At 38.2% G+C, this 14,193-nt stretch overlaps 2 protein-coding genes across 6 annotated transcripts in view; one reads left to right on the forward strand and one right to left on the reverse strand.

Moving 5' to 3' along the window:
- Positions 1 to 5,240: 5,240 nt before the first annotated feature.
- On the forward strand, positions 5,241 to 9,737 carry rpl8 (ribosomal protein L8). Its single transcript, XM_062061700.1, has 6 exons — positions 5,241 to 5,374; positions 5,820 to 5,963; positions 6,035 to 6,176; positions 9,050 to 9,268; positions 9,345 to 9,460; positions 9,535 to 9,737. The coding sequence occupies exons 2-6, from the start codon at positions 5,826 to 5,828 to the stop codon at positions 9,691 to 9,693; spliced, it is 774 nt and encodes a 257-aa protein (XP_061917684.1). The 5' UTR covers positions 5,241 to 5,374; positions 5,820 to 5,825; the 3' UTR covers positions 9,694 to 9,737.
- Positions 9,738 to 11,323: 1,586 nt separating this feature from the next.
- The window catches only part of usp9 (ubiquitin specific peptidase 9), a 71,996-nt gene continuing 69,126 nt past the window's right edge, over positions 11,324 to 14,193 (reverse strand). For all 5 annotated transcript variants that reach the window (XM_062061705.1, XM_062061703.1, XM_062061702.1 and 2 more), the window contains one exon: positions 11,324 to 12,755. In XM_062061705.1, the coding sequence (XP_061917689.1) occupies positions 12,474 to 12,755 (282 nt within the window). In that variant the 3' untranslated portion in view covers positions 11,324 to 12,473. The remainder of the gene's footprint in view (positions 12,756 to 14,193) is intronic.

Genomic DNA, 14,193 nt, shown 5'->3' on the forward strand with positions numbered 1-14,193 from the left:
TATCAGTATCGTTTTTTTTGTTTTTTATTTTTTTATTTTTTATTTTTATTAAATCCACATAAAAAACACAAGATACCCTTACAATTAGTGCACCAACCCAAAAAACCTCCCTCCCTCATTTACACTCATTCACACAAAAGGGTTGTTTCTTTCTGTTATTAATATTCTGGTTCCTACATTATATATCAATATATATCAATACAGTCTGCAAGGGATACAGTCCGTAAGCACACATGATTGTGCGTGTTGCTGCTCCACTAATAGTACTAACCTTTAACAGTTAATTTTACTAATTTTCATTCATTACTAGTTTCTATGTAACTGTTTTTATATTGTTGTACTTTCTTTTTTATTCAAGAAAATGTTTTTAATTTATTTATCTTATTTTACTAATTTTTTTAAAAAGTACCTTATCTTCACCATACCTGGTTGTCCAAATTAGGCATAATAATGTGTTAATTCCACGACTGCATATATCGGTTGATATCGGTATCGGTTGATATTGGTATCTGTAATTAAAGAGTTGGACAATATCGGAATATCGGATATCGGCAAAAAGCCATTATCGGACATCCCTACTCCGGAGTATAAGTCACACCGGCCGGAAATGCATAATAAAGACGGGAAAAAAAACATATATAAGTCGCACTGGAGTATAAGTCGCATTTTTGGGGGAAATGTATTTGATAAAAGCCAACACCAAGAATAGACATTTGAAAGGCAATTTAAAATAAATCAAGAATCGTGAACAACAGGCTGAATAAGTGTACGTTATATGAGGCATAAATAACCAACTGAGAAGGTGCCTGGTATGTTAATGTAACATATTATGGTAAGAGTCATTCAAATAACTATAACATATAGAACATGCTATACGTTTATCAAACAATCTGTCACTCCTAATCGCTAAATCCCATGAAATCTTATACGTCTAGTCCAGGGGTGTCCAAACTTTTTCCACTGAGGGCCGCACACGGAAAAATGAAAGCCTGCGGGGGCCATTTTGATAGTTTTCATTTTCAAATCATAACAAAATATATGGATTTTTATTTATTTTTTTACCTTTTTTACCTTTAGGGCTACCAGGGAACATAAAGGGTCTAAGTCATTAAAATGTTAAAAACAAGTCAAATTATTTTATTTTTTTTATTTAACGCTTACAGTAAATCTCTACAGTATATCAACTTTAGGTTGATATAAAATTAAAAAAAACAAAAAGGTTTTATGCCTTTTCTGTCAAGACAACTTTGTTTTTTTATAATAAAACTGAAATATGCAGTATTTCCCCCACTGCCCAAAACATTCAGAAAGCAATGTTTGATGTGAAGTAATTAGAGCCTTAAAAACATCAATAATGCAAGACACCATTGATATTAATTCATTGTTATTTTTGAGTAATCACAGTGAAAAGACAAATAAAATCCCATTAAATATATTTAGGATCCAAAAGGTGCCCCACTCAAAGTGATACATTTGTATTAGTTTGTTTTTTTACTTTCAACACTTAAGTTACGAGATCAACTTCAGATATATCTGTCTTATATCTTACGTTTTAACTATTATTTTGTTTGTTTTATGCTCTTTTGTCAAAGAAAACGTTGATGTTTTTGTATGGCAACCACACAATATATGCAATATTTTCCACATAAAACATTTTAAAGTGAAATATTTGAAATAATTGGAGCCTTGAATAGGTCAATAATTCATTATAACATTGATTTTAATTTAATTTTAATTTTAATAAAGACAGACAAAGCAGCTTTGTGTCAACATTGCAACTTTTTCTACTTAGATTTCACCTCATTCTACTTGTTGTAATGTTTATTTTTTATTTTTGCAATAGCAAATCCAGAATATGTGGCGGGCCGGTAAACAATTAGCTGTGGGCCGCAAATGGCCCCCGGGCTGCACTGTGGACACCCCTGGTCTAGTCTCTTACGTGAATGAGCTAAATAATATTATTTGATATTTTACGCTAATGTGTTAATAATTTCACACATAAGTCGCTCCTGAGTATAAGTCGCACATGAAAAAAACTGCGACTTATAGTCCGAAAAATACGGTAGGCCTTAGTATTCATTAAAAACAAGGCAGAGGTTTTATTTAACATGTATATTTAATATTTTTTGGCATCACACACAGTTTGAACAGTAACACTGTGTTTAATAGAATATAGTTTGAATATAATGTCTTTTTTTTGTAGAGATGTCCGATAATATCGGTCTGCCGATATTATCGGCCGATAAATGCGTTAAAATTTGATATCGGAAATTATCGGTATCGGTTTTTTTAGTATCAGTATCGTTTTTTTTATTTTTTATTTTTATTTTTTGTATTAAATCCACATAAAAAACACAAGATACACTTACAATTAGTGCACCAACCCAAAAAACCTCCCTCCCCCATTTACATTCATTCACACAAAAGGGTTGTTTCTTTCTGTTATTAATATTCTGCTTCCTACATTATATATCAATATATATCAATACAGTCTGCAAGGGATACAGTCCGTAAGCACACATGATTGTGCGTGCTGCTGGTCCACTAATAATACTAACCTTTAACACTTAATTTTACTCATTTTCATTAATTACTAGTTTCTATGTAACTGTTTTTATATTGTTTTACTTTCTTTTTTATTGAAGAAAATGTTTTTAATTTATTTATCTTATTTTATTTTATTCATTTTTTTAAAAAGTACCTTATCTTCACCATACCTGGTTGTCCAACTTAGGCATAATAATGTGTTAATTCCACGACTGTATATATCGGTTGATATCGGTATCGGTTGATATCGGTATCGGTAATTAAAGAGTTGGACAATATCGGCATATCGGATATCAGCAAAAAGCCATTATTGGACATCCCTATTTTTTGCTATATTCAAACACAGTGTTACTGTTTAAACTGGTTATAATGTTACAAATATACTTGCTAAATAAAACCTCTGCCTGGTTTTTAATGACTACTTAGGCCTACTGCGATACCGTATTATAATGTTGGTCATCATGGCGATTGATTGATTGAGACCTTTATTAGTAGATTGCACAGTACAGTACATATTGCGTACAGTTGACCACTAAATGGTAACACCCCAATGAGTTTTTCAACTTGTTTAAGTCGGGGTCCACGTTAATCAATTCATGGTAAATTCACACACAGTTTGAACAGTAACACTGTGTTTATAAATGTGTATTATTTGCGGACGACACCAACTTTTATAGTTCGGGACATGACTTAAGTTAAAAGTAGGGATGTCCGATAATGGCTTTTTGCCGATATCCGATATTCCGATATTGTCCAACTCTTTAATTACCGATACCGATATCAACCGATACCGATATCAACCGATATATGCAGTCGTGGAATTAACACATTATTATGTCTAATTTGGACAACCATGTATGGTGAAGATAAGGTGCTTTTAAAAAATAATAATAAAATAAGATAACTAAATTAAAAACATTTTCTTGAATAAAAAAGAAAGTAAAACAATATAAAAACAGTTACATAGAAACTAGTAATTAATGAAAATGAGTGAAATTAACTGTTAAAGGTTAGTACTATTAGTGGACCAGCAGCACGCACAATCATGTGTGCTTACGGACTGTATCCCTTGCAGACTGTATTGATATATATTGATATATAATGTAGGAACCAAAATATTGATAACAGAAAGAAATGGGGGGAGGGAGGTTTTTTGGGTTGGTGCACTAATTGTAAGTGTATCTTGTGTTTTTTACGTTGATTTAATTTTTAAAAAAAAAAAAATAAATTAAAAAAAAAATGATACAGATAATTAAAAAAAACGATACCGATAATTTCCGATATTGCATTTTAACGCATTTATCGGCCGATAATATCGGACATCCCTACTTAAAAGTGTTATCAAACATTATTGAACAGGAAATGATTAAACTTAAGAGATGGTTTGATGTCAATAAATTATCATTAAATGTAAAAAAAAAAAAAAAGTTTATGATTTTTTGTAAGAGGAAAAGGGAGGAAATTATCAAACTGTCAATAGATGGAATTGATATTGAAAGGGATTTTTAGGAGTGATACTGGATGACGGTCTGACATGGAAATCTCATATTGCACATGTACGGAAAAAGATGTCTAAGAGTATTTTTATGTTAAACAAGGTAAAATATGTGTTAGATTTTAAATGCGTATATTGTATTCTGCACTTATATTGTCATATATCAGCTACTGTGTGGAAGTGTGGGGGAACACACATAAGAGTAACATAAAGTGTGGGGGAACACATATAAGAGTAACATAAAGGCATTGTAGCAACTACAGAAAAGAGCTATAAGGATTATACATAAAGTAGATTACTTAGAACACACTAACATATTATTTATTAATTCTGCTTTATTGAAATTACAGGCGCTAGTAAAGTTACAGACATTATGTGTCATGTTCAAGGCTAAAAGTAAAACATTACCAGCAAATTTACAAAAAATGTTTGTCATCACTTCTGAGAATGAAGAGCATAGAAGAAAAGGTCATTTCCAACATCAGTATTCAAGGACAACTTTAAAACAAATGTGTATATATCAGTGGTGGGGGTTAAACTATGGAATTCTCTTTACAATGAGATCAAAGACTGTAAAAATATATTCCAATTGAAAAAAATATATAAAGACAGAACAATAAAATCATATGGACAGCCATAAGTGTTTACATTTTGCTTTATATTTATTATTTTACTTATTTTTTGCCTGGTTTTGTATTTGTTTTGTATCATCCCGTGAGGTGTATATTACTTTTATTTTTGTTCGGTTTGTACTTCATGAAGATTTGCACTTGTTGTGTTTTTTTGTTTGTTTTCATTATATTTGGATGTATTTGTTGGTTTGTATGATATCCATTAAGTAAGACTACGTTGAAGGGGGCAGAAAATGTAAGATTTTTGTTCATCCTGCTCCTTCTCAGGCATTGGTGTGTAAATGTGTAATTGCATGATTGAGGTATAATTGTTTATCGATCAAAGATGCACATCAATGAAGGAGATACATTTTAAAAAATGAATAATTAAGTGCTAATACAGCACTGATAATGACGTGTTCAGTAAACCATTCTGCCATCTTTGTAGTTTATTTACACTTGCACAGCTAATAAGCCTTTTCGTCGCATAATATAAAATATAGTACAATAATTTAACACTTTCTTATTTCACCTTTTACATGTATTACCGAACTGATATGTGTCTCCTAAAACGCCTCTAATAAACTATTTAACCACCGCAATAGCTCCTTTTATCGCTACAGCGATCGTAAACTACATTTCCCAGCATTCCTTTCAACTCCTCCGGAAGAAAACCTCGGCTAGTGCTGGCTAACTTCCTCTTTCCGTCAACTGAGTTTAGGTATGTAATGTCCGTCTCACTCGCATGCGAAAATCTCCTTCAAATCACGACTTTTACAAGCCATCCTCTACGTAAAAACATCTAAGGGGACGCTGGACTTCTTAGCGAAGGCGACACAGGGGATATTTATCACCAAATATGTTAAAATATAGTGTTTTAAGAGTTATGTGTGTGGCCTATGGGTGACATGGCCTTGTTGCGGTGTGAGTGAGCTAAGCGGCTAGCCGCCGCCTTGTATTTGTGCAAATAATGACAACATATAAATGTTTGACTAGCTAAATTATTTAAATTAGCGCATATTTTGTCACTATAACAAGAGTTAGGGACACTAGCTAGTATCACTGGGCCAAATTAGTCAAGACACCGGTAGTTAGCAAGCTAGCGTTAGCAGCTAACTTGAATACAAATGATGACACTCGTTAATTTAATGGCGTCTGTGTTGCAGTTCACGATGGGACGTGTGATCAGGGGACAAAGAAAAGGTGCGGGCTCCGTGTTTAAAGCCCACGTTAAACACAGAAAAGGAGCGGCCAAACTCCGCCACATTGACTTTGCAGAACGCCATGGCTACATCAAGGGAATTGTCAAGGTACTGTCCTGGCAGGTACATATGTACACCTACTCCAAACTGTTGCTTCATCGCTCTTACCCACCTTCCAGGATATCATCCACGATCCCGGCCGTGGCGCCCCCCTCGCCAAGGTGACGTTCCGGGACCCTTATCGCTTCAAAAAGAGGACCGAGCTCTTCATCGCCGCTGAGGGAATTCACACAGGACAATTCATCTACTGTGGCAAGAAGGGTAAGACACTACATTTAATTATCACAGAGTGGCCAAACATTATACAGCATACTATCCGATATCAAGAAGATAACATGTTGCTGATACTTGTGTATGTATGTGTGTATATTAGGGGTGTACACAAAAAATTCGGTTGGGTACGTACCTCGGTTTAGAGGTCACGGTTCGGTTCATTTTCGGCACAGTAAGAAAACAATAAAATATAAAGTTTTGGGTCATTTATTTACCAAATTTGCAAAATCTTCCACCAAAAATATTTGTCTTAGTGGAATATTTGATGTGAAGTAATGGGAACCTTGGATAGGTCAATAATTCATAAAAACATTGATTTTGATTCAATATTATGTTTTGAGCAATGACAGTTTGAAAGGAGAAAAAAACAGCTTTGTTTTATTAGTCAACATTGCAACTTTTTCTAAATTACATTTAACCTTTAAGCTTTTTTATGTCACTTTTGTTATATTTTTGTTTATTTGAATAGTATTTTTAGAATGTGCCGTGGGCCTTTAAAACATTAGCTGTGGGCCGCAAATGGCACACTTTTGACACCCCTGCTATAGATAATAAAAAATTAAACGTGATAAATCTATGGATAAAAAGCAGAGCCTGGCGACACATGCGCGTTTATCATAACTCTCTCGCTCTCTCTGTCTCTGCCCCTCCCTCACCAATGCTGCTGCGCTCACAATTTGTTTTGTTTTCAACCCCTTCTTAACCCTCAACGTACATTGAAAATACACGCAACCCTAACTCAAATTCATTTGAGGCATTTAAGAAACTCCGCAAAAGAGGACATGTCCGGTGAAAAGAGGACGTATGGTCAGTCTATCCTAGCCCGTTAGCTGCTAGCATGCCGTGTGTTGTGCATTGTTTACACAACGTGCGTTACGCTACTTAATATGTCCTTGTGGAAACTCGTTCGGTACACCTCCGAACCGTAACCGCCGTACCGAAACGGTCCAATACAAATACACGTACCGTTACACCCCTAGTATATACACTACCGTTCAAAAGTTTGGGGTCACCCAAACAATTTTGTGGAATAGCCTTCATTTCTAAGAACAAGAATAGACTGTCGAGTTTCAGATGAAAGTTCTCTTTTTCTGGCCATTTTGAGCGTTTAATTGACCCCACAAATGTGATGCTCCAGAAACTCAATCTGCTCAAAGGAAGGTCAGTTTTGTAGCTTCTGTAACGAGCTAAAGTGTTTTCAGATGTGTGAACATGATTGCACAAAGGTTTTCTAATAATCAATTAGCCTTCTGAGCCAATGAGCAAACACATTGTACCATTAGAACACTGGAGTGATAGTTGCTGGAAATGGGCCTCTATACACCTATGTAGATATTGCACCAAAAACCAGACATTTGCAGCTAGAATAGTCATTTACCACATTAGCAATGTATAGAGTGTATTTCTTTAAAGTTAAGACTAGTTCAAAGTTATCTTCATTGAAAAGTACAGTGCTTTTCCTTCAAAAATAAGGACATTTCAATGTGACCCCAAACTTTTGAACGGTAGTGTATATACAGTCGTGATCAAAAGTTTACATACACTTGTAAAGAACATAATTTCATGGCTTTATTGAGTTTCCAATACTTTCTACAACTCTTATTTTTTTGTGATAGTGATTGGAGCACATATTTGTCACAAAAAACACCCAACTGCGCCCAAGACCCAACCTCCGGGTTGATGATTTTAGGTTGTCTCGAAGAATTTGGAGGTAATCCTCCTTTTTCATTGTCCCATTTAAAGCACCAGTTCCATTAAAACAGGCCCAGAGCATAATACTACCACCACCATGCTTGACGGTAGGAATGGTGTTCCCGGGATTAAAGGCCTCACCTTTTCTCCTCCAAACATATTGCTGGGTATTGTGGCCCAACAGCTCCATTTTTGTTTCATCTGACATCACATGGACAAAGATAAGACCTTCTGGAGGAAAGTTCTGTGGTCAGATGAAACAAAAATTGAGCTTTTTGGCCACAATGGGACAATGAAAAAAGAGGATTACCTCCAAATTCTTCAGGACAAGCTCAAATCATCAGCCCGGAAGTTGGGTCTTGGGCGCAGTTGGGTGTTCCAACAGGACAATGACCCCAAACACATGTCAAAAGTGGTAAAGGAATGGCTAAATCAGGCTAGAATGAAGGTTTTAGAATGGCCTTCCCAAAGTCCTGACTTAAACGTGTGGACAATGCTGAAGAAACAAGTCCATGTCGGAAAACCAACACATTTAGCTGATCTGCACCAATTTTGTCAAGAGGAGTGGTCAAGAATTCAAGCAAGAAGCTTGTGGATGGCTACTAAAAGCATCTTATTGCAGAATATGATTTCTTTTTCGGTGCCATTTTTGTTCAGCCCTTCTCAGTTTTTAAAAGTTACCGCCAATGTTGAAATGATCCATTTTTATAGCTACGGACGTAGTAGCAGCTAGCATCCCATGACCCATAATGCACTTCTGCCATGACCCGCCCCCGCTGAATTGTTATTGGTTGACGTGTGTGTGGCGATTGCTGACATTCGCCTCGTCTCTTACGTGAATGAGATCAATAATAATATTTGATATTTTACGCTAATGTGTTAATCATTTCACACATAAGTCGCTCCTGAGTATAAGTCGCACCCCCGGCCAAACTATGAAAAAAACTGCGACTTATAGTCCGAAAAATATGGTAATCATCAAATTTTTTAATGTTGCAATAAAAAAATAGATTTTATTATGAAAAACAATTAGTACTGGAAATTGGTAGCGATCTAAATGTAGCAGGCCCCACCCCTAAACATGCAGAGGTGGATAACGCTGCAAAGATGCATTGATTGGTCCAAGTGCAGCGTCGTGGAGGACTTGTCTGACGTACGTCCTCCTACAGCCCAGCTCAACATTGGCAACGTCCTGCCCGTCGGCACCATGCCAGAGGGCACAATTATCTGCTGCCTGGAGGAGAAGCCCGGCGACCGAGGCAAGCTGGCCCGTGCGTCTGGAAACTACGCCACGGTCATCTCCCACAACCCGGAGACCAAGAAGTCCAGAGTGAAGCTGCCCTCTGGCTCCAAGAAAGTCATCTCCTCCGCCAACAGAGCTGTCATCGGTGAGGCTACTTGTTACAAATCGCATCACACGACCCTTTGGAGCGTCGCTGGAATGATTTCTCTCTGCTCTTGTAGGCGTGGTTGCCGGTGGCGGTCGTATTGACAAGCCCATCCTGAAGGCAGGTCGCGCCTACCACAAATATAAGGCCAAGAGGAACTGCTGGCCTCGTGTCCGTGGTGTGGCCATGAACGTAAGTGTCCCAACGCTGCGGCCGCTGAGCACCACCACGCTACTTGAAAGTGACCCTTGCTCTCCTCCACCCAGCCTGTGGAGCATCCATTCGGAGGTGGTAACCATCAGCACATTGGCAAGCCCTCCACCATCAGGAGGGACGCCCCCGCTGGTCGCAAGGTCGGTCTCATCGCTGCCCGTCGTACCGGAAGACTGCGTGGAACCAAGACAGTCCAGGAGAAGGAGAACTAGGTCTAATGTGTTGAAAATAAAAATACAATTTATACCAAAACAAATTGTTTACTCATTCTTAACATTTGTGCAAAGATGAGCTTTTCACTTAAGGCTGGATCCACACAGCTTTAATGAGTGCATGTTGACTTTTCTACCTGCACTGCATCAATACCTCCACCAGGGGATAATGTGTTCTATCTAAGTTCAGGTTCATTTTGGTTTAGCTGTCAGGAGACGTCAGAAATAGGATAAGGGTTTGGGTGTCATCCAGGTCAGTCTGGATTTAGTCATTTTTCAAGACTTACTGGCTTGACCTAGGTCTGCGCTATAGTGCTTTTTTTTTTTTTAATATATGCTGTTATTTATGATTGCTTTCTGCACTTGGACCTTGAACAAATCCAGCCCGATTGCAATACATCTACATGCACTAAATAGTAGGGATGTCCGATAATGGCTTTTTGCCGATATCCTGATATTGTCCAACTCTTTAATTACCGATATCAACCAATACTGATATCAACCGATATATGCAGTCGTGGAATTAACACATTATGCCTAATTTGGACAACCAGGTATGGTGAAGATAAGGTCTTTTAAAAAAAATAGTAAAATAAGATAAATTAAAAACATTTTCTTGAATAAAAAAGTACAATATAAAAACAGTTATAGAAACTAGTAATGAATGAAAATTAGTAAAATTAACTGTTAAAGGTTAGTACTATTAGTGGACCAGCAGCACGCACAATCATGTGTGCTTACGGACTGTATCCCTTGCAGACTGTATTGATATATATTGATATATAATGTAGGAAGCAGAATATTAATAACAGAAAGAAACAACCCTTTTGTGTGAATGAGTGTAAATGGGGGAGGGAGGTTTTTTGGGTTGGTGCACTAATTGTAAGTGTATATTTTTATGTTGATTTAATTAAAAAAAACAAAAAAAAAAGATACCGATAAAAAAAACCCCGATACCGATAATTTCCGATATTACATTTTAACGCATATATCGGCCGATAATATCGGCAGGCCGTTATCGGACATCTCTACTAAATAGTATAGCCATGCTGTACATTTTAAATCATGTTTATACTACACATACAAATATCCTTGCAGGAAGACTCAAATGTCTAGTGTTTTTTTGTCATTTTCAGAATTGTATTTAATGTTCTGTAAAATGCTAGGCTGCACAAAGCAACCACCTCAAAACTTTTAGAGCAGCCAATGATTGACACAGACAAGAGTCAATGTTCTTTATTTGCTAAGGGCGCAATGCTTTTTGTCTTTTTTTGTTTGTTATATTTCTGTGCACAAAAAAAAAACCTCACAAAGTGAAAGTCCACATCGCGACTGTAGCTCCAGAATTCAACGTCACACACCATGGCCAAAACAAAAGTCGGCAAAAAAACAGGGCGCAGATTAGAACTCTGTACAGTCAATATCTTTAAAAATAACACCAAGGACAAAAATGTTCCTTTTCGTAAATCAAATTCTATTTTTTTTTTGTGAAATACAACAAAATAAATTCTATAAAATAAGAGCAAAAATATTTAAATATAATACGGTGGGCAGAATATTTTCATTTGCAGGAGTATTTGGTATGTTTTAGACAAAAAGAAGGAAAAAAAACAACAACCACGCATTCAAGTTACCAATTAAATACAGTATTTACTGATGTTTTTACCTTTTACTCCTACAGAAGTACAAGTCAGTGAATGTTGCAACATTGACTAACCAGCCGCCTGTCTGCCACCCCTGAACCCTGGCTGGGATGTGACAATGGTTGGCAGCCACTAGGCGACACAGGTGATTGTAAAAAAAAAAAAATAAAAAAAAAAATACAGGGCTCGGCTGAAAACAGAAAAAAAAAAAAAAAAAAAGACAGTCTATTTGTTGCATATGTTTGGATTTCTTGTTTTCTCCTATTAGCTATAAGCCGTCTAATCCCACTGGAACACCGGGCTGCCAAAATGTGACGTTTGGAGGATATTAATATTATATGTGCAATTGGAAAAAAGCCACTTAAGTCATACATTGGTTGAAAGAAAAATCTTGTCATTGGAGAGGAGTAGAAAAAAGGAGAGCTTCAGGTTGTTTGGGCTACACACTAATGTGGTGACAAAGCCATGCTAAAATGTTACAGCATTTTGACTGGAGCTTCAGGGGGGAAAAAACAAAACAAAGAAAGGCAAAGATTCTCGGAACGTTTTCACCTCAAAACACCGTAAAACTCAACTTGCTTCCTTCCTTCCGCATGTCTCGCTAAAAGCAGCCACGCGGCTGGTGAGTCGTTGAGGAGCTTAAAGAATAATTATGATAACAATGCAGTGTCCTTCTTCGTCTTCTACAGTTGAATGACCGATAAAGCATCCAATGGCGGAACAAACTTGAACTGTGGGCGATGACGGAGGATTTCTTGTCTTCTGGTGGGTTCTTGGTATAATATCCATTTTTTGTGTGTCGTTCATATTAAATCCGCAAGCTCTCCCAACAGCAAACCACACAGTTATGCTACTGGGCGATCCCAACAGTCAGAAACATTAACATAATATTATGTACACCTTTTTTATCATCATCATCATCGCCAGCTCTGGGTTAATTTTCTTTATTTAGAACTCTTAAATCTACTCCCTGCGCTCAGCAGGCCCCGCCCCCCCCGTGTAGCGCAAGGGCCCCTCCTCCTGCTGGCCAGGCTCTGAAGAGAGGAGAGAACCAAAGAGAGCGAGAAGAGAACATGAGAGTAAAGAGGCACAGCAGAGGAGGTGTCGGTGCGGGCCTGGCATGGCGGGCGGGAGAAGTTACTCCTTGGGCGGGGCGGCGGGAGCCGGGGTCGGGGCGGGAGCCGGGGTTGAGGCGGGAGCCGGAGCCACCTCCTCTGTGCTCTCCCAGTTCTCTTGTGCTCTCGGGCCCGAGCCGGGAGCGGGGCCGGAAGTGGGGGCGGGGGCGGGGGCCGGGGCGGGCGGCGGGGTCTGCACCGAGGCGGGGCCGGGAGTGGGCGCCGAGGCGGGGCCTGGGCGCTGGGGGTTGTTCATGTGCTGTGCGGCGGGGCCCGTGTACGGCTGTCCGTGAGGGTGGTTGTTCTGTCAAACGATGGGGGGGGGGGGAGACAAGTGGACAAAACGTTACGACATTTACTTAACTGCAGAGAGCACCAGGCGTCAGTTGTACAAACACTTCAGGACATTCATTTAGGTTTTTGAGTCCTCAATACACAGGAAGAAACAAGGTATAAAAAACCCCCATAATCTATCATTTATCAGATAAAAATATGTATTGTGATATTTATACCTTTTTTTGGCTAGACACGATGCAATGTGTGTTGATGTGTGGGGGGGTTTGGTGGTAGCGGGGGTGTATAATGTAGACTGGCTGCATGGGATTCTGGGTATTTGCTGTGTTGTGTTTTTGTTGTGTTACGGTGCGGAGGTTCTCCAGAAATGTGTTTGTCATTCTTTTTTGGTGTGGGTTCACAGTGTGGCGCATATTTGTAACGTAACAGTTTTAAAGTTGTTTTAAACATCCACCGTCAGTGTAAGCTGTGTGGCTGTTGACCAAGTATGCCTTGCTGTCTCCTATGTTAGCAAGCAGTAGCTGCATACAACATGTGGCTGGGCTGTCATGCGATTTGTGCAGGCTATAGAGGACAATTATTGCAGTACCGCTAAGGTACACTCTTAATTCAATTGTTAGGGTGAAAATCGGAGAATATTAACCCCGGCAGATCACTAGGAGAGGCACTGACGTCCGTAAAACTCGGGAGGGTCGGCAAGTATGCAGCTGAGCCACATCAGAGTGGTCGAAGAGCCGCATGCGGCTCCGGAGCCGCGGGTTGCCGACCCCTGGTATAGCATGTTCTATATGTTATAATTATTTGAATGACTCTTACCATAATATGTTAGGTTAACATACCAGGCACCTTCTCAGTTGGTTATTTATGCCTCATATAACGTACACTTATTCAGCCTGTTGTTCACTATTCTTGATTTATTTGAAATTGCCTTTCAAATGTCTATTCTTGCTGTTGGCTTTTATCAAATAAATGCGACTTATACTCCAGTGCGACTTATATATGTTTTTATCCTTCTTTATTATGCATTTTCGGCCGATGCGACTTATACTCCGAAAAATACGGTACTTTGAATTGCGTACAATTGGTGCTCAATAAATAAATGTGTTAAATAATGGACCATCTATCCCAGGGGTCACCAACGCGGTGCCCGCGGGCACCAGGTAGCCCATAAGGACCAGATGAGTAGCCCGCTGGCCTGTTCTAAAAATAGCTCAAATAGCAGCACTTACCAGTGAGCTGCCTCTATTTTTTAAATGTTATTTATTTACTAGCAAGCTGGTCTCGCTTTGCCCGACATTTTTAATTCTAAGAGAGACAAAACTCAAATACAATTTGAAAATCCAAGAAAATATTTTAAAGACTTGGTCTTCACTTGTTTAAATAAATTCATTATTTTTTTTACTTTGCTTCTTATAACTTTCAGAAAGACAATTTTAGAGAAAAAAATA

Source organism: Entelurus aequoreus, linkage group LG10 (assembly GCF_033978785.1).
Source record: "Entelurus aequoreus isolate RoL-2023_Sb linkage group LG10, RoL_Eaeq_v1.1, whole genome shotgun sequence".
Classification (NCBI taxonomy): domain Eukaryota; kingdom Metazoa; phylum Chordata; class Actinopteri; order Syngnathiformes; family Syngnathidae; genus Entelurus; species Entelurus aequoreus.

Excerpts from the sequence above, each read along its gene's own strand:
- rpl8 (XM_062061700.1), top strand. The coding sequence starts at position 5,826 with ATGGGACGTGTGATCAGGGGACAAAGAAAAGGTGCGGGCTCCGTGTTT. Across the intron at positions 5,964-6,034 it reads ACATCAAGGGAATTGTCAAG|GATATCATCCACGATCCCGG; the intron begins GTACTGTCCTGG and ends CCCACCTTCCAG. Across the intron at positions 9,461-9,534 it reads TCCGTGGTGTGGCCATGAAC|CCTGTGGAGCATCCATTCGG; the intron begins GTAAGTGTCCCA and ends TCCTCCACCCAG.